This window comes from Bubalus kerabau, chromosome 10 (genome assembly GCF_029407905.1).
Source record: "Bubalus kerabau isolate K-KA32 ecotype Philippines breed swamp buffalo chromosome 10, PCC_UOA_SB_1v2, whole genome shotgun sequence".
Taxonomy (NCBI): domain Eukaryota; kingdom Metazoa; phylum Chordata; class Mammalia; order Artiodactyla; family Bovidae; genus Bubalus; species Bubalus kerabau.
Genome location: NC_073633.1, coordinates 28911901 through 28935887, shown reverse-complemented (window position 1 = coordinate 28935887; position 23987 = coordinate 28911901). Strand labels below are relative to the sequence as shown.

At 38.8% G+C, this 23987-nt stretch overlaps 1 pseudogene and 2 gene segments (V, D, J or C); all 3 read left to right on the top strand.

Annotated features, from left to right (window-relative positions):
- The first annotated feature begins 10295 nt into the window (after nt 1-10295).
- On the top strand, nt 10296-11191 carry LOC129621995 (T cell receptor alpha variable 26-1-like). The segment is given in 2 exon segments: nt 10296-10335; nt 10779-11191. Coding segments are annotated over 2 exon segments (453 nt in total).
- A 2422-nt stretch (nt 11192-13613) lies between these two features.
- On the top strand, nt 13614-14212 carry LOC129621994 (T cell receptor alpha variable 22-like). The segment is given in 2 exon segments: nt 13614-13665; nt 13857-14212. Coding segments are annotated over 2 exon segments (408 nt in total).
- A 5957-nt stretch (nt 14213-20169) lies between these two features.
- On the top strand, nt 20170-20862 carry LOC129621993 (T cell receptor delta variable 1-like; annotated as a pseudogene).
- The last annotated feature ends 3125 nt before the right edge of the window (nt 20863-23987 follow it).

Here is a 23987-nt window from a genome sequence, read left to right as displayed (position 1 = left end):
GAAAGCATTCTGTGAAGAATTGGTTATAAAGTCAGCAATTTTAGATCTAGCCCCAGGGGGGCAGCATCCGCAAACCCGCCCTGCTTTTTAAGATGTGTGCGTAAAATAGGGGTAAGTCTGACTGGCTGTCTCAAATGGCAGTCACTCCTTTCTTTTCTTCTTTGCAAAAGGTAGAGTAGATCACAGAAACGTGTGTGGGGCTGGAAAAGCTTGTACAAGGGAAACCCTTTAGGAGCAGGCAGATTTAGCAACTCTTCCTGACGAGGGAGAAGAGGGAAATGCTGCTCATAGCACCAGTGTTGATTTTATGGATGGTAATACCATGTGAGTTTGGGGTTTTCCTGATTGCTTCCAGGAAATTCTGCACAGTGGAATATTATCTGCAGGAAACTATAGGAATGAGATTTTCTGATAGAGAGCAGAATGTTGAGAAAAACTCAGAAACTAAAAAGTAGAAAGATGGAGGGAGTTGGGCATGGAGACATGGAAAGGAGAAAAATAATCAAGAAGAATAAGAGAGACCGTTGAAGCTGAGAGAACAGACATCTGATTAGACTTTCTCTGATACTTCTCACTGTTTTCTCAACAGAAGTGAACGGACAACAGATAAGTCAAATTCCTCAATTCTTGCCTCTACAAGAAGGAGAGAACTTCACCACGTACTGCAATTTCTCAAGCACTTTTTACAGGTTACAGTGGTATAAGCAGAGCCCTGGGGGAAGCCCTGTCCTCTTGATGATATTAGCTAAGGATGGAGAAGTGAAGACGGAGCAGAGACTGACAGGTCGGCTTGGAGAGACCAGAAAGCACGGCTCCCTGCACCTCGCGGCTGCCCAGCTCTCAGATGTAGGAACCTACTTCTGTGCGGGGCACAGCGCTCTGGAAGCACCTGCTGTCTGCCCCCAAACCTCACTGTGGGCTCCAGGGGTCGCTCCTCATCTCTCCTCAGGGCAGGGGCCAGAGAAAGCTGAAGTCACGATATCTATGAAGAAATTGAATTTTTAATAATAAAAAAAAAAATTCCTGGACTCAGTATTACTAGATAATTCTACCAATCTTTTGAAGTATTAGCATGAATTATGCACTATTTCTTCCAGAAAAAAAAAAGGAGAAAAGAATTTATCACTCATTTTATGAAGTTAGTGTTACCCTGAAATTAAAATCAGACAAAGATCATAACAGAAAACTGCAGAGAAACATATTTAATGAATATAGACATAAAGTTTCTTAAAAATACTAGCAAGTAAAATTCATCTATATTAACAGAGTAATATAGCAAGCACAAATGAATTTTTTTCAAGGATGCAAATTACTTCAAATTGAAAATCAGTTGATGAAATTCACCCTATTAACAGGATAAAAGAAGAAAAATTACATCATATTAATCTATGTAGAATAAACTTTTGCCAAAATTCAACAGTCAACTATAGTGAAGACTTTGAGAAACACAGGCATAGTGAGGAAGTTCCTCCATAGCTAGCAGTAGGCTTACTAACAAAAGACTGTGTATGTTTCCCTAAGACTGGGAACAAGGCAAGCACATCCACTCATCCCTCACCTTCAGCACAGAGCTAAAGGCCAGAGCCAGTGCAATAAAGAAAGCAGATGTAAAGACAGTCTTGGACCAGAAAGGAAGTGAAAATGCCAGGCAATATGATTATCTATATAGAAAATCTCAAAGAACATACCCCCCAAAACTCTAGACCTATTGAGTTCAGCAACACCATAGGAAATAAGATAAATGTATCTAATCAATTTTATTTCTACATATTAGCGATGGACATGTGGACCTCAAAATTAAAAGTATAATACCATTTGTAATGACTTGAAAAAAGACCCTGAGTGGTCTTTTTTGTACAGAAAACATGTGCGGAATTTTTAAGCTGAAAACTACAAAACACTGATGAAAGAAATTAAGACAGATGAAGAGACATCATGAGTTTGCAAACTGGAAGTTTCAAAGCAGTAAACATGACAAGTCTCTCCAAATTAATTTATATACACATGTTATGAAACTCCTGTTAAAATCCATCTGGATTTAAAAAAACAAATACAGGCAAGATTATTCTAAAATTTATATGAACAGGGAGAGATACTGGAATAATTTTTAAAATCTTGGAGAAATAAGAAGTCAGAACAATCGGTCAATTTGATTTCAGGCTAGAGTCATCGAGGTTATTTGGTACTGGTGCAGGGATAAACACACAGTTCAGTGGAAATGAACAGAGAACCCATAAATAGATCCACACAAATATACCCAACTGACCTTTTCTGGCAAAGCGCCAAATAAATTTGATAGAAGAAGGATAACCCTTTGAACAGATAGTGTTGGAGAAAATTGAAATCCATTGGCAGGAAAAATTAACATTGATTCAGGTCTCACACTTCATACATACATTCTTTAAAATGGATCACAGACTTAAATGTAAAATGTTAATTATAAAAAATTTTAGATAAAAATACAGGACAAAAGTTTTTTATGTGTATGGGTCAAGAGCCTTTGAACTTGACAACAAAACAACAGTCTATAAAATTTTTTTAAAATGACAAACTAGACTTCAAAATTAAGATCTTTTGCCCTGCAAAACAGCTGTAAGAGCATGAAAAGACAAGCTACCAACTGTGAAAAACTATTATTTGGAAACCATATATTCCACAAGGAAATAATATCTAGAATATATAAATAACTCTCAAAGCTAAACAGTATTTAAATAAGGCAAACATTTCACTTAGACCATGGGCAAAGAGCTATTTCACTACAGAAGTATACAGATAGCAAATAAGCATATAAAAATTTATTCAACATCATAAATCATTGGAGAAATACAATAAAAAAACCACAATAAGATATCACTAAGAGCACAGTCTAGTGTGTGTGTGGTAGCAGCACAAGGTGGGGGCTTCCCAGGCAGCTGAGAAGGTTCTGCCTGCAGTGTGGGAGACTTGAGTTAGATCCTGGGTCTGGAAGATCCTCTGGAGAAGGGAATGACAACCCACTCCAGTATTCTTACCTGGAGAATTCCATGAACAGAGGGGCCTGGCAAACTACAGTCCATGGGGTTGCAAAGAGTTGGACCAACCTGAGTGACTCAAGGAGGAGAGAAGAAGCGCATGGTGGATTTAATTTACATTTATTGATGAACAATGGTGTTGACATCCACTGGATCATCAAAAAAGCAAGAGAGTTCCAGAAAAACATCTATTTCTGCTTTATTGACTATGCCAAAGCCTTTGACTGTGTGAATCACAATAAACTGTGGAAAATTCTGAAAGACATGGGAATACCAGACTACTTGACCTGCCTCTTGAGAAACCTATATGCAGGTCAGAAAGCAACTGTTAGAACTGGACATGGAACAGCAGACTGGTTCCAAATAGGAAAAGGAGTATGTCAAGGCTGTATATTGTCACTCTGTTTATTTAACTTATATGCAGAGTACATCATGAGAAATGCTGGGCTGGAATCAAGATTGCCGGTAGAAATATCAATAATTTCAGATATGCAGATGACACTACCCTTATGGCAGAAAGTGAAGAAGAACTAAAAAGCCTCTTGATGAAAGTGAAAGAGGAGAGTGAAAAAGTTGGCTTAAAGCTCAACATTCAGAAAAAGAAGATCATGGCATCTGGTCCCATCACTTCATGGGAAATAGATGGGGAAACAGTAGAAACAGTGTCAGACTTTATTTTTTTGGGCTCCAAAATCACTGCAGATGGTGATTGCAGCCATGAAATTAAAAGACACTTACTCCTTGAAAGAAAAGTTATGACCAACCTAGATAGCATATTAAAAAGCAGAGACATTACTTTGCCAACAAAGGTCTGTCTAGTCCAGGCTATGGTTTTTCCAGTAGTCATGTATGAATGTGAGAGTTGGACTGTGAAGAAAGCTGAATGCAGAAGAATTGATGCTTTTGAACTGTGGTGTTGGAGAAGACTCTTGAGAGTCCCTTGGACTGCAAGGAGATCCAACCAGTCCATCCTAAAGGAGATCAGTCCTGGGTATTCATTGGAAGGCTTGATGCTAAAGCTGAAACTCCAATATTTTGGCCACGTCATGCGAAGAATTGACTCATTGGAAAAGACCCTGATGCTGGGAGGGATTGGGGGCAGGAGGAGAAGGGGACGCCAGAGGATGAGATGGCTGGATGGGATCACCAACTTGATGGACATGAGTTTGAGTGAACTCTGGGAGTTGGTGATGGACAGGGAGGCCTGGTGTGCTACAATTCATGGGGTCGCAATGAGTCAGACACGAATGAGCGACTGAACTGAACTGAATGGTGTTGAACACATTTTCCTAAGCTTATTGGCCATTTGGGTGATTTCTTTTGAGAAGTATCACTTTGCATCTTTTGCTTATGTATTTTTAGGTTGTAGATTATTTATTTTTACCATTTTAAAATGTATAGGCATGTTTGTTATTCTGTATTCAAATTGTTTATCAGATACGTGCATGCATACACGCTCAGTCCACTTCAGTCATATCCTACTCTTTGCCACCCTATGGACTGTAGCCAGCTAGGCTTCTGTGTCCATGGGGATTCTCCAGGCAAGAATACTGGAGTGGGTTGTTATGCTCTCCTCCAGGGGATCTTCCCAAGCCTGGGATTGAACCCACATCTCCTATATTTCCTGCATTTCAGGCAGATTCTTTACCCACTGAGCCACCTGGGAAGCCCTTATCAGATATACATTGCACAAATATTTTAACCCAGTCTATAACTTGTGTTTTCATTCTCTAGGTGGTGTGTTTGGGGGACAGATATATTTAATTTTGAAAGAGTGAAATTTAATATTTTTCATTTTCTGATTGGGTTTGTATGTGTGCTTTTGAAGGAATCTAAGCTGTCAAACTTATAAAGAAATTCTCTTGTATTTTTAAGAAGTTTTATAGTTTCATTGATCACATTTAGATCTTGTATCCATCTAGAGTTAATTTTTTTATGTTATGAGGAAGGAGTCAAGGTACTTTCAAAAGATGCAAATAGCCAGTTGCCAGAAATGCAATTAAAACCACAATAAGATATCCCTGAGAGCATATTCTAGTGTTTGTGTGGTAGCAGCACAAGTGGGGGCTGAGACGGTAAAGAGTCTGCCTGCAATGTAGGAGACCTGGGTTCAATCCCTGGGTCAGGAAGACCCCTTGGAGAAGGGCATGGCAACTCACTCCAGTATTCTTGCCTGGAGAATCACATGGACAGAGGCTGACTAGTTACAGTTTACAGCAACACAAAGAATCAGACATGACTGAGCAACTGACACTAGCTGTTATCCCAGAAAGACCATCTTTTTCCCCATAGAGTTGCATAGACAGTTTTGGAGAAAATCAACTGATGATGTATACATATGGACCTATTTTTGGATTTGATCCTGTTTACTCATCTTTATTTTATCCTCTTTCCAACAGAACTTTCTGTCCTAATTACTGGGGCTTCGTATACATTTTGATATCTGGAAATGCAATTCAAACTTTCTTCTTTTTCAAGGTTTATTTTAGGTCTTTGAATTTCCATCAAACTTATAGAATTAGCTTCTCAATGTCTACCAAAAAACATTGCTAGTAGTTAGATTGAGCTTGTGTTGAATTTATGGATTCATTTGGGACAATTTACATCTTGATATATGGAGTCTTATGTTATTCCCTTTTATGTATATCCTGACTATTTTTTTTTTTTTTTTGGTAGAGGACTGTATACCTTGTGTTAAATTAATTCCCATGTATTTAATAAATGAAATTTAAATTTCACTTTCTAATGATTTCACTAGTATCTAGAAATAAAATTTATATTTGTGTTTAGTGACTGTATCGGAGAAGGCAATGGCAACCCACTCCAGTACTCTTGCCTGGAGAATCCCAGGGACAGGGGAGCCTGGTGGGCTGCCATCTATGGGGTCGCACAGAGTCGGACACGACTGAAGTGACTTAGCAGCAGCAGCAGCAGCAGCAGCAGCAGTGACTGTATTAATTCCCCTATTAGTTCTAGCTCTATAGTTTGCTTATAGACTCCTTTGCATCTTCTACATGCACCTATGAATAAAAATGGTTTATTTCTCCCTTTTCAGACTTAATACATCTTATTGCCTTTCCTGGTTTGATGCCAGGTCCTTCAGGAAGACAGTGAATAGAAGCAGTGATAGTCTACCTGTCTTGTTTGTGATCCTTTAGAGACTAATATTGATTTTTTATATTTTCATTGATAATCTTTATTAGATTCAGGAATTTCTCTTCCATTTCTGGACTGTTGAAAGTATTCATCATGCAGAGGTATTAGCCTTTTGTCAAGTCATCTGGATTTTCTGAAAGTAAATTATGGGCATTATTTTGGTTTTCATCAAGCAAAGGAAGATAACTTCACCTCATATGGTCTTAGAGATATAATCCTATAAAATTAAGAACTCTGAAAAAAGCCAATAGGCAAGAAAACATTTTTAGGTTCCTCATGGTCATACAGAGTATTTTTTGTTTTTCAGTATTGTTTAAAAGGACACTTGGTAGTGCTTTTTACCATCTTCTAAAAACAAAGGCAAAGAACCCAACAAACAAAAAATGTGCTAGTAATTGCTTTTGTTCTGCTTTTTGCTAATATAATGAAAGTGAAAGTGAAGTCACTCAGTTGTGTCTGACTCTTTGCAACCCCATGGACTGTAGCCTACCAGGCTCCTCCCTCCCTGGGATTCTCCAGGCAAGAGTACTGGAGTGGGTTGCCATTTTCCTTCTCCAGGGGAATCTTCCCAACCCAGGGATCAAACCCAGGTCTCCTGCATTCCAGGCAGACGCTAAATTAATACATTAATACTTACTTTACATAATTCATTTTTATTTGTTCTTATATTTTCATTAGTAGTGCTTGTTGGGTTACGTGTGTGTGTGTGTGTGTGTGTGTGATTTGCCACAGAACAGGCTCCTGGTGAATACTTATGAATATTTGTTAAATGAATGAAGCATGATTACCATGACATTTACTCCCAAGTCTTAAATATAATTTTCCTCCATCTTAGATTTTGAATGTTTTTTCCCTATTGTTGAACTTGCCCATAATTATAACCCTTTATTATCTTGTTAGAGTCTTTTTAACATGCTTTCCATAAAATTAGAAGATTGTTTTCAGAATAGTGGCTCAGCACAATTTCTTTCTTTCACTAAATTCATGAATAAAGATTCAACTATTCACTCAGGAAACATTCTTGAGTTTCCAGACTGTAACAACCTCTCTTATAAATGCTTGAATTATGTGGAGTTTTGAAGTAACCCTTAAATATGGGAAGGTTAAAGACAAATGGAAAAATGAAAGAGATGTCAACAGTGGAGAATCATAATAGGGGTTTTACTGAAATAAAACAGTCAAAAATAATTTATGGCTAAGCAAACACAGGTGAGTACAAAGGTTTTACAACTGAGATTTTTTTTTTTCTTTTGAACTTTTGGTTTTGTATTGAAGTAGAGCTGATTAACAATGTTGTGATAGTTTCATGTGAACAGTGAGGGGCTCGGGCATGCATGTACAAGTATCCATTCTCCCCCAATTCCCCTCCCATCCACGTAATGTTGAGCAGAGTTCCATGTACTATACAATTGGTCCTTGTTGGTACTCCATTTGAAATATAGCAGTGTATACATGACCATCCCAAATTCCCTAAGTATCCTTTTCCCCTTATGATAACCATAAGTCTGTTTTCTAAGTCTGTGAGTCTTGTTCTGTTTTGTAAGTAAGTTCATTTGTATCATTTCTTTTTAGATCTCACATACAAGGGATGCCATATGATATTTTTCCTTCTCTATCTGACTTACTTCACTCAGTATGAAACTCTCTAGGTCCATCCGTGTTGCTACAGATGGCATTATTTCATTCTTTTAAATGACTGGACAATATTTCATTGTAGATATACACCACAATTTTTATACACTCCTCTGTTAATGAACAATTAGGATACTTCTTTTACCTTCAAATTTGAGCTTTCCAAAAGGTTGCATGCTCAGAAGTGTTTGAGTTTGGGAAATCCCATGGGCAGAGGAGCCTGGTGGTCTACAGTCCATAAGGATACTGGAGTGGGTTGTCATTTCCTTCTACAGGGTATCTTCCTGGTCCAGGGATCGAACCCATGTCTCCTGCATCTCCTACACTGGCAGGCAGATTCTTATTGCTAAGCCATCTGGGAAGCCCCCTTTTAAGAGATCATATAGTAGTACTATAGTGCTCAGTCATGTCCAACTTTTTGAGACCCCATGAACTGTTGTAGACTGCCAGGCTCCTTTGTCCATGGCATTCTTCAGGCAAGGATACTGGAGTGCATTGCCGTTTCCTTCTCCAGGGGATCTTCCCAACTCAGAGGCTAAACCTGCATCTCCTGCTTCTTCTCCATTGGCAGGCAGACTCTTTACCACTGAGCCATACTTGTGGACTTTTGGCCTGGGTTTAATTCCGCAGATCAATTACTCAGTCACTGGAGGGGGCTGCTTCAACTGAAAACAGCTGTCCTTTCTGGGAGAATGAAAGGGAAAAGTGTTTTCCATTGATGTGACCAAAAAAAAAAGGAAAATGATATACTTCCATTCTCTCTCTTTTTTGAATGTTTAAATATTCATTTCCTGTTAAAAAGAACGAGTTACCCTGTGGTTAGAATACCTTTCTGCTGAACTACAAAGTCACTTTTATTTCTGAAATAGTTCCAGATAAAAAAAAAAGGAAAGAAAGAAAAAAGGAAATAGAAATCCAAAAGTAAGGAAGAATAAGATCGAAATGTTCTGGTAGATTCCATCCACAGTTCCAACAGAAGCCATTCCCTCTAAAGGCTGTATCTCTTACTCAGTGCATTTCACGATATCAGGTTCTGATGTTTCCCCACCATCAATTTAGATATTTCTGAGCAGGCTGTCTCTATATTTAAAAGCTACAGCTTTGCATCCTTTTATTTGAAAAGGTATTTATTCCAACACACCTTTCAGTGTTTTAGTATATTGCCTATATTTCATACAAAAAATATCTGCTATCCATGTTTGAGCATAACTTTCCCACCACCCATATTGTTCCTTTACATAATGGGTGACAAGCAATATATTACACATAGTACAATTTTGAGGGAGGAGATGGTTGTTGGGTTTATAGACCACCTATCTTGCCATTTGCAGAGACTAGAATGGAGAACTGAGGCTGTTTTTGAGTTGATGAGAGTAGCTAGGTGATGAAGGAAGGATTCAGATGGAACCACCCTCTGTGGTCAGTGGAGTTGGAATGAGTGATCTTCCCTGACAGAGACTTTACTGTGGTCCCAACATCCCAACATTGGGAAGATGTTATTCTCTTTTGGCAACTTGTACTTTATAATCCCTGGCTGAGTGTCTGTGGTCAAAGATTCTGGGCATCTTAGCCCAACAGCCTAAGCCCTTTCCATGTACCTTCCAGAACACTACTTTCTCTGTTTGCCTCCTCTGATTATCTTTTCCCTTCCCTCTTCTTATGCTTTTATCCCTTCCTCTGACTTTTTCTACCACTTACATCCACCCTACACTCCACTCCGACTTTGTTTGCATTCCTTCCTGTCTTTTCTCTCTGCTTCAGCATCCTTGGTGCACAGCACCTACAAGCAAGGGCATAGAGAACATGAGGATTAAAGATCACTCTTCAAGAAGAATGAGGTGAACACCATCTGAGTCATCAGTTACTATATCAAGAACAGATGCATTGAGAAATGTTTACCTAGATGGTGGTAGACATGTGATTCCAAGGACCTTGACAGCAGCCCAGAACTCCAGGTTGTATAGCTTTCTTCTCAATGTTATTAATATTTTCTGTCCTCCAGAGAACATCACTGCATGCTCTGGAGTTTCACATATATTTTCTGGAATGTGGATGGAAATTTTCATCTCCTTACAACATAGAGCTTAGTACAGTTTTCTGGTATTAATTAATGTTTTCCATAAGCTTCATAGAACACCAGTTTCTTTAAGGAACCAAATGATAGAACAATGGCTCTGGATAGACATATCATTGTGATTGGTAAAAGTCATTGTTCCTTTTACAGAGCCAGACTTTAAACTTCACAGAGGATGGCAGCAGACACTGTGTGAGTTGGGGATGTCTCTCCTTCTTTGGAGGACATGACTAAAACAGGGGAGGAAGAGCTAGACAAGGAACTGCTTCATCATTCGCTAACAGATCCTGGCAACAACACACTGATACCTGCTCTGGTTCTAAGTCTCTACCAGTTGTAGTTCTTTCTGTTTTGTGGAAACAAGCCTAGTAGCAGACACAAGTCTGAGCTCTGAGCCCATGATCCTGGTTTGTCCTTGAAGTATGAGGCTGGTGACTGTAGTAACTGTGTTTCTGACCTTGGGTAAGTGTTCTATGTCTACAAGGGATGACTTGAGGTCAAAGGGCCATGAAGTGTTATTTGCTCTCTACTCTCCCTGTGCTCTATTTAGCATTATAACAATGAAATTGAGAACTGATCTATGCATTTGCTAGGGAGCACAAACTTCTACATGACAGGTTAAATCATAGCCATGGTCCCGGAAGAGCACTTAGCAGTAACCAGCTTGTAAGAAATCCCTGGATTTACTGAGGAAAGGACCCATGAAATAAAGGCTACAGAGTCTCAGATTCTTGCCATGTGTCTTTGGTCTCAATATAATAAACACCAATGATATTTTGCAAGACATAGATAAAAACACTGGAATAGGGGGGAGGTTCAGACAGTTATGGGAATGTTATACGCTTGATCCACAGAATTGCACTGATTTGTGGTCAGGGGCTAATTTTATTTTCTTGACCCTTTAGGGACTGTGGTTGATGCTAAGACCACCCAGCCCAACTCCATGGATTGTGCTGAAGGAGAAAACATAAACCTCCCTTGTAACCACTCTACAATTTGTGGAGATGAATATATACATTGGTATCAGCAAAATCCCAATCAGAGTCCACAGTATGCCATTCATGGCTTAAGAGGCACAGTGAACAGCAGCATGGCCTCTCTGACCATAGCTTCAGACAGAAAGTCCAGCACCTTGGTCCTGCCCCAGGTCACCCTGAGAGACGCCGCTGTGTACTACTGTGTCCTGAGAGAGGCACACTGGGACAGACGGGGCTGCAACTGTGCAGTATCTCTGGTGGGAAGAAGGGGGGGCACAGTGGGGAGGGCAGTCACGAGAGCAAATCTAGAGTCATATAGAAGGAGAGCCAGAGAGCAGTAAGAGATGAGGAAAATGAAGGTAAGGAGAAGGGAAGAAGTTGGAAAAAGAAAAGAAAAGGACAAGGAATAAGCACCTAGTTTATTGATGTAGCTGAAAAGAATTTTGAGGAATGTCAGAATCATAATTTTAGCATAGCAATAAAGTAAAGAGGTGTTAATAATTTGTTATGGCTCCTCCTCATGTCAATAAAATGTTGGTTTCAGTGTGCTAGTCCCAACATAAGAAGTGGGAAACATACAAATAATTCTCCTTGTACCAAAGGCTTCTTTCATTTGGATCCAGGGCCAAGTCCAGACTCTGATGTGTTATAGTTGTTCCACTTGTCAGAAACAAACTACTCTTTCTCTGAGAAAAATCTGAAATGTTATTGTTGATAGTCTAGAACATTCATATTTCCCATGAAGAAGTTTTTTGAAGAAACAAAAATTAAGTGAATAATAATTTTTCACTTTCTAGGCAAGTCTGGAAACCCTGCTTCTATAAAGAGTTTTCATCATTTTTGATATTCCTTAAGCAGCACATGGGACTTCCCCTTTGGCTCAGCAGTAAAGAATATGCCTGCTGCAGAAGCTGCAGGACAGAGACAAGGGTTCGATCCCTGGTTTGGGAAGATCCCCTGGAGGAGGACACAGCAACCCACTCCAATATTCTTGCCTGGGGCATCCCATGGACACAAGAGCCTGGAGGATTACAGACCTTAGAGTTGCAAAGAGTGGGACATGACTGAAGCGACTTAGCATGCAGGCATGCAAGCAGCATGTGGGGCTTACCCTGGTGGCTCAGTGGTCAAGAATCTGCCTGCCAATGCAGGGGACACAGGTTCAACCCCTGGTTGGAGAACTAAGATCCCACATGCCTTGGAGCAACCAGGCTTACGTGTTGCTACTGCTGAAGCATCCTTGAACTGTCCATCTAAATGTTAGTGCCTGCAGATCACCTCACCTTCCCTGCAATGAAAATATACAGGTCCTGATCTTCCATCCCTTTTACCCCAAATCTACTGACAGAGAATCGATATTATTTACAGAGTCTGAGATAAGAGCACAAACTAAAATTATCTTCATATGGTTTCAAAAATACTTATTTTTCTCTAAAATAGCTTACTAAAATTAACAAGCAGAATACAAAACTAGTAATCAACAGTTTAAAAAATGTATTTTTTAAAATACATTTTAAATATATTTTAAAATTTTAAAAAATTTTATTTAAAATAATTTATTTTAAAATTAAAATTATAGATGCTTTAATAAAAATAAAACTATTACAATTCAATTTTAAATGTCCAGCTACTGGTTAAGATAATTAATATTGCTCTTTATGCAGCCCTAGTCTAAAATAAATATATATAACTTTTAAAGTAATCAGTACCATTTTTACAGAATCCATATATATGCATTAATATGCGATATTTGTTTTTTTCTTTCTGACTTACTTCACTTTGTTTAACAGGCTCTAGTTTCATCCACCTCACTAGAACTGTCTCAAATGTGTGTTTTTATGGCTGAGTAATATTCCATTGTATATAGGTACCACAGGTATATAGGTACCACAACTCCTTTATCCGTTCATCTGTTGATGGACCCTATTTGCAGGACAAACATAGAGATGCAGACATAGAGAACAGACTTTGGACACAGTAGGGGAAGGAGAGGATGGGATGAATTGAGAATAGCATTGAAACAAATACATTACCATATGCAAAAGAGACAGCTAGTGGGAAGTTGCTATATGATGCAGGGAGCTCAACACTGTGCTCTGTGACAACCTAGAGGAATAGGGGGAAGGTTCAAAGGGAGGGGACATATATATACTTCTGGCTGATTCACATCATTGTATGGCAGAAGCCAACACAACATTGTAAAGTAATTACCCTCCAATTAAAAATAAATTAATTAAAAAATAAATTTAAAAATACTGTTTAATACAGCAAAGTATTCCAACCAATAGGAACAACTTCTGATACTGTGCTGATTCATGAACACCCTTTAGAACCACAAGTGAGAGCATAAGAGAAGCAAAAGCTGGATCCTCAGCACTTCTGGGAAAAAGCATTTCATTATGGAAGAATCTACTGCATCCATTCCATGTGAGAGGAAGACGGGGCTATACAGTTAATTTTTGCTTTCTTTTCCCTAAAATTCCCCCAAATTCCAAATCAGAGTCTGCGTTCTCCAGTATGTTCTCAGAAAGTATCCCTTAAGTCATAAAATCATGCTCTTTCTGTTTCCTTCTCTCGTCTACCCCTGGCAGCACATGCTGAGTTGGCTGCGGTGGGAGGGCGGGGTGTCCTGTCAGTGTCACCTGAGCAGGATTTGCTGGGTGAGCTGATTGGCTGCAGGAGCAGGAACCACTTATGACACTCACTCCCTCGGGGTTCTGTTAATTGTCTTGCAGTGAAAATGTCCCAAGAAGAGGAAGCATCATGAAGAGGCTAGCAGGCACTGTGCTGGGGCTTCTGTTTGCCCAGGTTTGCTGTGAGTTGGGGCTGCCCCACAGGGGATCTGAAGGAATGAGGCGCTGCTCTATTGTTGGGAGAGGGAGAGGAGATGACAAGTCCTGCAGACTTTTTATCCTTCTCATCATCTATGGGGATGGGGAGGGCACTTTCAGGGTTTAGTAGGAGTTACAGTGACCTCACCAGTGACTGTTTCTCTTTCCTCATCAGATGTGCGAGGGGTGGATGTGGAGCAGAGTCCCCCAGCCCTGAGTCTCCAGGAGGGAGCCAGCTACACAATTCTGTGTAATTTTTCCACTTCCCCACAGAGTGTGATTTGGTATCTTCAGAACTCTGGGGGCCACCTCATACAGCTGTTTTACATTCCTTCAGGGACAAAGCAGGATGGAAGATTAACGGCCACCACAGTCCCTAAAGAACGCCTCAGCTCACTGCACATTTCCTCTTCGCAGACCACAGACTCAGGCACTTACTTCTGTGCTGTGCAGCACAGTGCTCCCCAGGCACCTGCAGCCTGTACTCAAACCTGCAGCCGAGGCTCCAGCCACACTTTGCTGTGTAGATGAAACACATACAAACACACACACACATTAGTGTGTGCATAACAAATTTTAATATATTTAATAAAACTGAAATTATACAGAATTTATTCTTTGACCAAGAAGGAAATGATATAGAAAATCAAGTGCAAAGAGATGTCTCTAGAAACTCCAAAATATTTGGATTATATGCACTAACTTTAAAATAACTCTAGGTTAAAGAAACAATTACAATGGCTATTAGAAAATATTTTGAAAGTAAATATTGTGAGAGCACATTATATAAATATGTATGAGATGGAGCTAAAATAATACATAAAAGCAAATTTATCTTTTTAAGTACTTATATTACTAAACAAAGATGTTGAAACAATGTTATGAAGACTCTGCAAAAAATGATAGAAAAGCAAAGTAAACCCAACATAAAATGAAAGATGCAATAATAAAATGTTCAATTGGTGAAATATAAATAAAACGATAGTGATAACCATGAAACACAAATTTAATTTTGTTAAAATGATTAATAAAATCGATATATTCCTAGGTATAATTATCAAGGGAAAAAAGAAAAAAGACAAATTATTAACATAAGTAATATAAAAGAGAACCATTCTACAAGCTCTATAATGTTATAAATGTAATGAAAGTATATCATTAACAAGTTTATGTCACTGAGTAAATGTGTAGAAGTAGATCCACACAGGAAAACTTATTTTTTGACAAATGCAAAGACAGTTCAATAGAGGTAACAACATAGTCTTATGAGCAAATGAGGTTGGGATGATTGTATATTCTTGGAAAAGAATTGAAAATTGACCTAAATATTACGTCTTATACAAAAAATGGTGTACAGTCTCAAAATGAACTATACATCCAACTATAAAATGTAATATTAAATCTTTTAGGAAACACATAAGAGAATATCTTCATGACCTAGGGTAAGACAAAAAGATTTTTGACATGACATCAAAACACAATCCATACAACATAAATAACTTAGATTTCATCAAAATTAAAAATGTTTGCTCTGTGAAAGACATAGTTAAGAGAAGAAAAAAGATAAACCACAAAATGGCCAGAAATATTTGCAAAATACATTTTCATAAAAAAACTGTATTTAGAATACAATGAACTGTTCAAAACTCTGCAGGAGGAAACAAACAATCCAACTGAAACCTGGACAAAAGATTCAGACATTTTACCAAAGAGCTATGTGGTAAGGAAATAAGCCTATAGAGAGATGGTCAGTGTCATTAGTAGTTCAGTTCAGTTCAGTCGCTCAGTCGTGAGTCGTGTCCGACTCTTTGCGACCCCATGAATCGCAGCACGCCAGGCCTCCCTGTCCATCACTAACTCCTGGAGTTTACTTGAACTCATGTCAATCGAGTCAGTGATGCCATCCAGCCATCTCATCCTCTGTTGTCCGCTTCTCCTCCTGCCCCCAATCCCTCCCAGCATCAGAGTCTTTTCCAATGAGTCAACACTTTGCATAATGTGGCCAAAGTACTAGAGTTTGAGCTTCAGCATCAGTCCTTCCAATGAACACCCAGGACTGATCTCCTTTAGAATGGACTGGTTGGATCCCCTTGCAGTCCAAGGAACTCTCAAGAGTCTTCTCCAACACCACAGTTCAAAAGCATCAATTCTTTGGCACTCAGCCTTCTTCACAGTCCAACTCTCACATCCATACATGACTACTGGAAAAACCATAGCCTTGACTAGACGAACCTTTGTTGGCAAAGTAATGTCTCTGCTTTTCAATATGCTATCTAGGTTGGTCATAACTTTCCTTCCAAGGAGTAAGTGTCTTTTAGTTTCATGGCTGCAGTCACCATCTGCACTGATTTTGGAGCCCCAAAAAATAAAGTCTGACTCTGTTTCCACTGTTTGCCGGTCTATTTCCCATGAAGTGATGGGACTGGATGCCATGATCTTGGTTTTCTGAATGTTGAGTTTTAAGCCAACCTTTTCACTCTCCTCTTTCACTTTCATCAGGAGGCTTTTGAGTTCCTCTTCACTTTCTGCCATAAGGGTGGTGTCATCTGCATATCTGGGGTTATTGATATTTCTCATGGCAATCTTGATTCCAGCTTGTGCTTCTTCCAGCCCAGCATTTCTCATGATGTACTCTGCATAGAAGTTAATTATACAGCCTTGATATACTCCTTTTCCTATTGGAACCAGTCTGTTGTTCCATGTTCAGTTCTAACTGTTGCTTCCTGGCCTGCATACAGGTTTCTCAACAGGCAGGTCAGGTGGTCTGGTATTCCAATTTCTTTCAGAATTTTCCACAGTTTATTGTGATCCACATAGTCAAAGGCTTTGGCATAGTCAATAAAGCAGAACCACAAAGCAATACCACTTCACATCTATCATAAAGGCTAAAATTAAAAATACTGACAATACCCAATTCTGGCAAAGATTCAGAGAAATTGGATCACTCATATATTGCTGGTGGGTGAATGGTCCAGTCATTCTGGAAAACATTCCAAGAGTTTTGCATAAGCTTAAATACTCACTTACCTTACAACTCAGCAAAGCACACTCCTGAGTATTTATGCTTGAAAAATGAAAAACATTCACACAAAAATCTGTACCTGAATATTCATGGCAGCTATATTTGTGGTCACCAAAAACTGGAAATCAGCCAAGTATCTGTCACTGGGTAAATGCAACTGTAATACATCTGTACAATAACATCTTATTTACAGATTTTTCTCAACTTTCAATAGAGTTGTGTCTCAATAAACCATTTTCAGTTGAAAGTATCATAGATGGAAAATGCATTTAATATATGTAACCCAGCCTTTCATGAAGGTGCTCAACATTTACATTAGCCTACAGATGGGAGAAATCATCTAACACAAAGCTATTTTATACAAAAGTGTTGAAAATCTCATGTAATTTATTGAGTACTATATTTAAAGTGGGGCTTCCCAGGTGATGCTAGTGGTAAAGAACCTGCCTGCCAATGAAGGAGACATAAAAGACACAGGTTCAATCCCTGGATGGGGAAGATCCCCTGGAGGAGGACATGACAGCCCACTGCAGTATTCTTGCCTAGAGAATCCCATGGATAGAGGAGCCTGCTGGGCTACAGTCCAGAGTGTCACAAAGAGTCGGACACGACAGCAGCAACTTAGCACACACACACTGAAAGTGAAAACCAGAATGGTTGTATGAGTACAGAATGAATGTAAGTGTGTCGGTTGTTTACGCTCATGATTTCAGGGCTGGCCTGGAGCTCAGCTCACTGCTGCCAGGAGCTCAGCTCACTGCTGCTGCCCAGAGTCACCCAGAATGGTCCAGTCATTCTGGAAAATATGCCACATGTTGCTAGGATGGGAAAAGATCAAATTTAAAAATTCCAAGTATGGTTTCCACTGAATGTGTATCGCTTTCTTACCACTGGAAAGTCAAAAAACTGAAATCAATACCATAAGTTGGTGACAGTTTGTAGCGATTAAAAGAAACAGACTACTGATACATTTAGTAGCCTAGATGGGCCTTCCTAGGTGGATCAGTGGTAAAGAATCTGCCTGAAATGCAGAAGACCTGGGTTTTTTTCCTCGGGTTGGGAAGATTCCCTGGAGAAGGAAATGGCAACTCAGTCCAGTATTTTTGCCTGGGAATTTCCATAGACAAAGGAGCCTGACAGGCTACAGTATATGGGGTCATAAAAGAGTCAGACAGGACTTAGCTACTAAACAAATATAGCCTAGATGGATCTCAGGATGCTATGGTGAATGAAAAAAAAGTCAATCTCAGAGGCGACATGGTGTATGATTACACTTATTGGATTATTATGATTATATACCTAGTATGATTCTACTTATACAACATTCTCAAAAGGACAAAATACAGAGATGAAAAGGGGATCAGTAATTACTGGGGTTATAAAGAATTGCAGGGTTAGGGAGGGTATGCAAAGAGGTTTCTTTAGAGAAATGGAACAATTCTGTGTCATGATTTTAGTGGTGGTACAAGAACCTATATATGAGATAAAACTTCATAGAACTTCATATCAAAACCAAAGAGTACATATAAAAACTGATGTGTAATATTATGGTCTGTATTTTGATAAAAAATTTTATCAGTATCAGTTTCCTAATATACATGTAATTATTGTATTAATATACATCTATATTTTATAATATCATGCTGCTGCACAGGCTGCTGTGGTCATTCATGATCTCCTCTGCTTAGTTACAAATAATTTCAAGCCCAGGCATTCATTGCCTGCCAGCACTCAGAAGTGAAATGGGACAGAAGAGTAGATGCCTCAGATAAATACAACCTTTCCTTTCTGCTTCACTCATTCATGAGTTACTTTGATCTTAAATTACGAGAACTAGCACTGTTTTAGAACTTGTCTGTATTTTCTTTTCTACTTGTCTATTTGCTTTTGGTTCTTTTATATTAATTCATGTATTACAGCAATGAAACCAAATGGAAGGTTGACAGCTGCATTCCACATGAATATGAAACAGTTTACAAAACTTCAGTCACCAGCTTCTGTGGGGTTGACAGGTACTAAGTGTTTGCAGTCTGTAGATATTGAGTTTCATAGGAGTGCATTATAGCATTACATCAGAGAAAACTCGAGCATGTCTATCTTAACTTTATTTTACAAAAAGAAATAATAATGAGTGACTAACAAGTGAGACTGAATACTCTGGACCGATGAGACAGAAAATGTGACATGATAATTCTAGGACACATGATCTAATAAGTACAATTCTACATTTAGAGGTAACAGGATTGAATGCCCTGATCCCCCTCAAAATCTAATACATAAGAAGCAATATCAGTTTTCAAAAGAATATTTTATTCCTGTTAAATTTCATTTAAATACAAACCACTGAATAGGCTCTGAAATTCAGATGGACTGATTTTTTAAAAAAATCGTTTCATGTTGAAGTAATTTTATTTACTGAAAAATCTGAGTAGAGCCCTGGAACTCAGTAAAAAAAAAATATATATAGAGAGATATACATTAATTATTTTGGATAAGATTGCTTTTCACCCAGAAGGCCTAAGATCTGTAAATATTTTAAAACAGTCACTAGATTCTGGATGGAGACAAGTAAGTAAAGGCTAATGAATTACTAATCAGTAGATTACAAGAATGTTTCATAGGCTATACAAAATTATATCTTAAACAGGATGGAAAAATCATTTTACTGAAAATTACCGATGTATGTCAACTTGTTTAATCTTCAGTTTCCCTCAGTTCAAACCTTTAATATTAATTGCTTTCTTCATGCCCCTTTTCAGGATCTGCCAAACGTAATGACCAGGGAAAGATAGGTAGACAAAGTAAAGATTTGTGGTGAGCCAGATAGTAATCATATACTTAAAGCTATGGTTTTTCCAGTAGTCATGTATGGATGTGAGAGTTGGACCATAAAGAAAGCTGAGTACCAAAGAATTGATGCTTTTGAACTGTAGCATTGGAGAAAACTCTGGAGAGTCCCTTGGGCTGCAAGGAGATCAAACCAGTCCCTCCTAAAGGAAATCAGTTCTGAATATTCATTGAAAGGACTGATACTGAAGCTTAAACTACAATACTTTGACCACCTGATGTGAAAAACTGACTCATTTGAAAAGACCGTGGTGCTGGGGAAGATTGAAGGCAGGAGAACAGGATGACAGAGGATGAGATGGTTGGATGGCATCATCGACTCAATGGACATGACTTTGAGTAAACTCTGGGAATTGGCGATGGACAGGGAAGCCTAGCATGCTGCAGTCCATGGGGTCACAAAGAGTCGGACAGGACTGAGCAACTGAACTGAACTGAGACTTTTTCCATCTGTGCACAGACCATGTGGTTGATCTCCATGACAAACCCCACTTCCTGTCTTGGGGGAGAGTCACAAGGAACCCAGGTACTATGTATATGTGCTCTCAGGCACTTAAAGACACTGAAATCTCAGCTTGAGGCAGAATTAAACAGATTTGTGCAGGGGAATCCATGCCTCATGCCGCTCTCCAGCCTGCTCTGGGTGCTCCTGGCCGTCACCTTCTCTGGTAGGGATGCTCTCAAGCATGGGTGCGTGTGTTCAGGGTGAAAGGCCTGCACACAGACACATGGTGCTTCATCGGGACTTGGGGAGGAAAGGAGGGCTGGAGAAAAGCAAGCATCTTAAGATTTCAGTTTAGTTTTTCTTTTTGGAGACCTAAATGAGTCTAATTCCTACACTATTTTATTCACTGCTTCATCTCTGTTTTCTGATTTTTTCCACAGGATCTGGTGTGGCCCAGAAAGTTACTCAAGACCAGCCAGACATAACCCGTCTCAAGTGGAGCAGTCAGTCACTCTAAACTGTCAGTATGAAGTCAGTTGGTACATAAACTCCTACTACATTTTTTGGTACAAGCAGCTTCCCAGTGGACAGATGACTTACCTCATTCGTCAGTATTCAGAAGATGGGAATGCAAGGGACGGCCGTTACTCTGTAAACTTCCAGAAAGCAGATAACTCCATCAGCCTCACCACTTCAGCCTTACAGTTGGAAGATACTGGAAAGTACTTATGTGCTCTCCGTGAACTCACAGTGGTTGAAGTAATGGGAAAAGCTGAACAAAAACCCCAGAGCTTAATAAGAGAGAGCCTCCCTACTGCAGGACTCCAGCTGAAATGCACACCTGCAGATCCCAGCAAGAAATGGTAATCGTGTGGTTGCTTCATCTGTGGTCTGGATCATAGAATTTAATTCTAAATAAAAGCTTCTTCCTTGTTATTTGACATCCAGAGTAATTTTCTACTGTTAACATTATCCTCTTGAATTTTTGACTTTAAATCAATCATACAGAACATGTGTAAAGTTGTCTAAACTTGCTCCATAAATAATTTAAAGTGAAAGTTTCACTAAAATACACTCGCATCACAAATCTGGGTATAGTTACTTGGAATCGTCATAAAAATAATTTCCTTAGTCCTTTATTCTTAGTCTTGTGTCACTGAAGGTACAAGCAGAGAAGCAGAACCACCAGTGGTATGGAATAAGAAATTAGTTATAAAGATTAGGACTCAGGTAATTGCTATATCTGGTGGAAGAGTGTATGCAAAACTGTTATCTTAGTATCTGATGTTGAGAGTGAACTAATTGTTTGTCAGCTAGAGTAATATTTGAAGAAGAAAGTTGGATATAGACCAAAGCATGGACAAACTATGACTCATAAGGACAAACTAGAGCCACGAGGTAAATGGAAACCACAAAGACACACTAAAATTTGTCTGTTTCACCTCCTTCAGTCTCACAGTAGTGGGTGACCTTAGGAGAAGTGGGTGTCATTTGGCATCATGCTGCCTGCATACTTGGCCCAAAACAGAGAAGACAAGGAGGAGGTTTGGTGGGAAGTGAAGGAGTTGTGAGTCAACAGTAAGTTGAGCTATCAGATCAGCAGCAATATGAGTGAACAACCATAGTCCCTGGAGCCTGTACCAACCCCCAAAACATAACACCTATGGCTACTTCATCATAATCACCTTGCAAATGTTACACAAATTTCTTTTGTGGCCAACCCTAACCAAGAACAATACGGGAAGCACTTTCTGGGAAAGATATTTCCAGTTAGTTTAGATAGTACAAAGCTGCTACAGGACCCTCTTTGTTAGCCTGGCATCCATCTGTACTCTCTTAACAACTTTTGAATAAAGAAAGTAAAACTATGCTTCTTGCTAATGTTGTTGCTGCTGTTCAGTCACTAAGCCGTGTCTGACTTTTTGTGACCCCATGGACTGCAGCATGCCAAGCTCCTCTATCCTCCACCATCTTCCAGAGTTTGCTCAAATTCACGTCCCTTGATTTGGTAATGCTATCTAACCATCTCATCCTCTGCTGCCCGCTTCTCCTTTTGTGTTCAATCTTTCCAAGCACCAGGGTCTTTCCCAATGAGTGGCTCTTCTCATCAAGTGGCCAAATTACTGGAGTTTCAGCTTCAGCATCAGTCCTTCCAATGAATATTCAGGATTGATTTCCTTTAGGATTGACTGGCTTGATCTCCTTGCAGTCCAAGGGACTCTCAAGAGTCTTTTCCAACACCACAGTTCTTGCTAATATAATGCAGTAATTCCTCATTCAACCCAAAAGATTCTAACCTCATCCTGTAAAGATTATAGCAAGTTCATTTATCCATTTGGGAGTGAAGTGATTTTCTTTTCTAGCTAAGCCACATTCTCCCATTGAATCCTTTATCTTCACTACTAAGCTATAATAAGATATAAGATTGACTTATATTAGCATATCTTATGTTACTACATGCAGGCAAATGGGAGAGGGGAGTTAAAATTGGTTAATGTAATACATAAATATATTTATATCAAAATGAAAAACAAATTCACTTAAGTATTATTGTTCTCATTCCTGAAAACGACCACATGATTATAGCTGGTATTTATAACTACCTCTTCTATTACCCATCCCATAATCTCTTTGCTCATAGCAAGCATTTCCACTCACTGCCACACTTGACTTCCTATAAAACAACCTCCTTATTCAGGAGCAATGCTATGAAGAAAGCCATAAATTTGAATAAGGAATTCTGCAAGTCCACCACTCTGGTTTTGGCAGGAGATTGTGACTTTCACTACAATGATTGAAGTCAAATTCAAAAATCTATTTAAGTGGAAACAATCTTGCCAATACCCATGGACACTTTCCATATTGTATTCTGGGAAACATCATTAAGAATGATACCTAACTTCACATCAGAAGCAATAGAAGCCACCAAGGTAAAATATTTTTTAAATGCTTAAAGAGAAAAAAACAAACAAAACTTTCAAGGTAGTATCTTATGAACATGAAAATGTATTTTTAAATGTGTTTGTTATAAATCACTACTAAGACTTTTGAAAGTCAGTGCACAGACTGATAAACTATATTTGCAATATGTATTTCTGAAAAAGGACTCAGATAAAGATTATGTTAAATAGAATATGTTAAGAGTTCCTCAAATTAATTCGAAAACAGATAATGAGAATGACAAAATCTTGGAAAGCCAACTGAGAAATGTGATATCCAACAGGTAATAAATATATAAAAACTTTAATGAAAATAAAACCTTATCTGAGGGTTCCATCTGGGTCCTTTCAGTATTCTGAGTGTGTCAATGTGGCTAGGAGAATATGACCCCAGGGAACAGGGAAAAATAATGACTGTATCCAGAAAAATAATTGATTAAGTGAATTTCCTAGAAGTTTCCTTCATTGAACCGATGTGGAGTAAAGAACAAACAGTAATAGGTCACAGACCTGGACATTGAAGGAGATGTAGGTTTTACTAGAACAAAGAAAGTTGGTATTTATTGAGCTTTCTCTTTGTCAGGCACAGGTTTGCATTTCGGATTCATTATCTAATTTAAATATAAAAATCCTGTGTGGTAGGTTTCATTATTCCCATTTTTTTAATCTATGTGAAATGAGCCAAAACTCTCCTAACTGTGAAAAGCATCTCCAGCTTTTATTGCCAGCCAGAGTGTATCATTTTAGGGGGCTCCTTAGGAGTAAGATTTGGACTATAGAGAAGCACTTGACCCCAGAACATAGTGGCTAGATGTCTTAGTGGTGGTGACATTACTGGTTTAAACTGGAAGCTAAAGGGAGCTAGGAACAAAAATGCCAAACCATAGATTCAATTGCCCCAGGATCAGTAGATGAGGAAATCATCCACTAACCAGTTAACAGTGCTGGATGCCTTAGTAAGTTTCTTGTGTCATAGTGTGCTGGGAAAAACAAGGGCTGCAAAGAGGTTTTATTCCTTTAACACTCTAAGCTTGTTTTACTATCAAGCCCTGT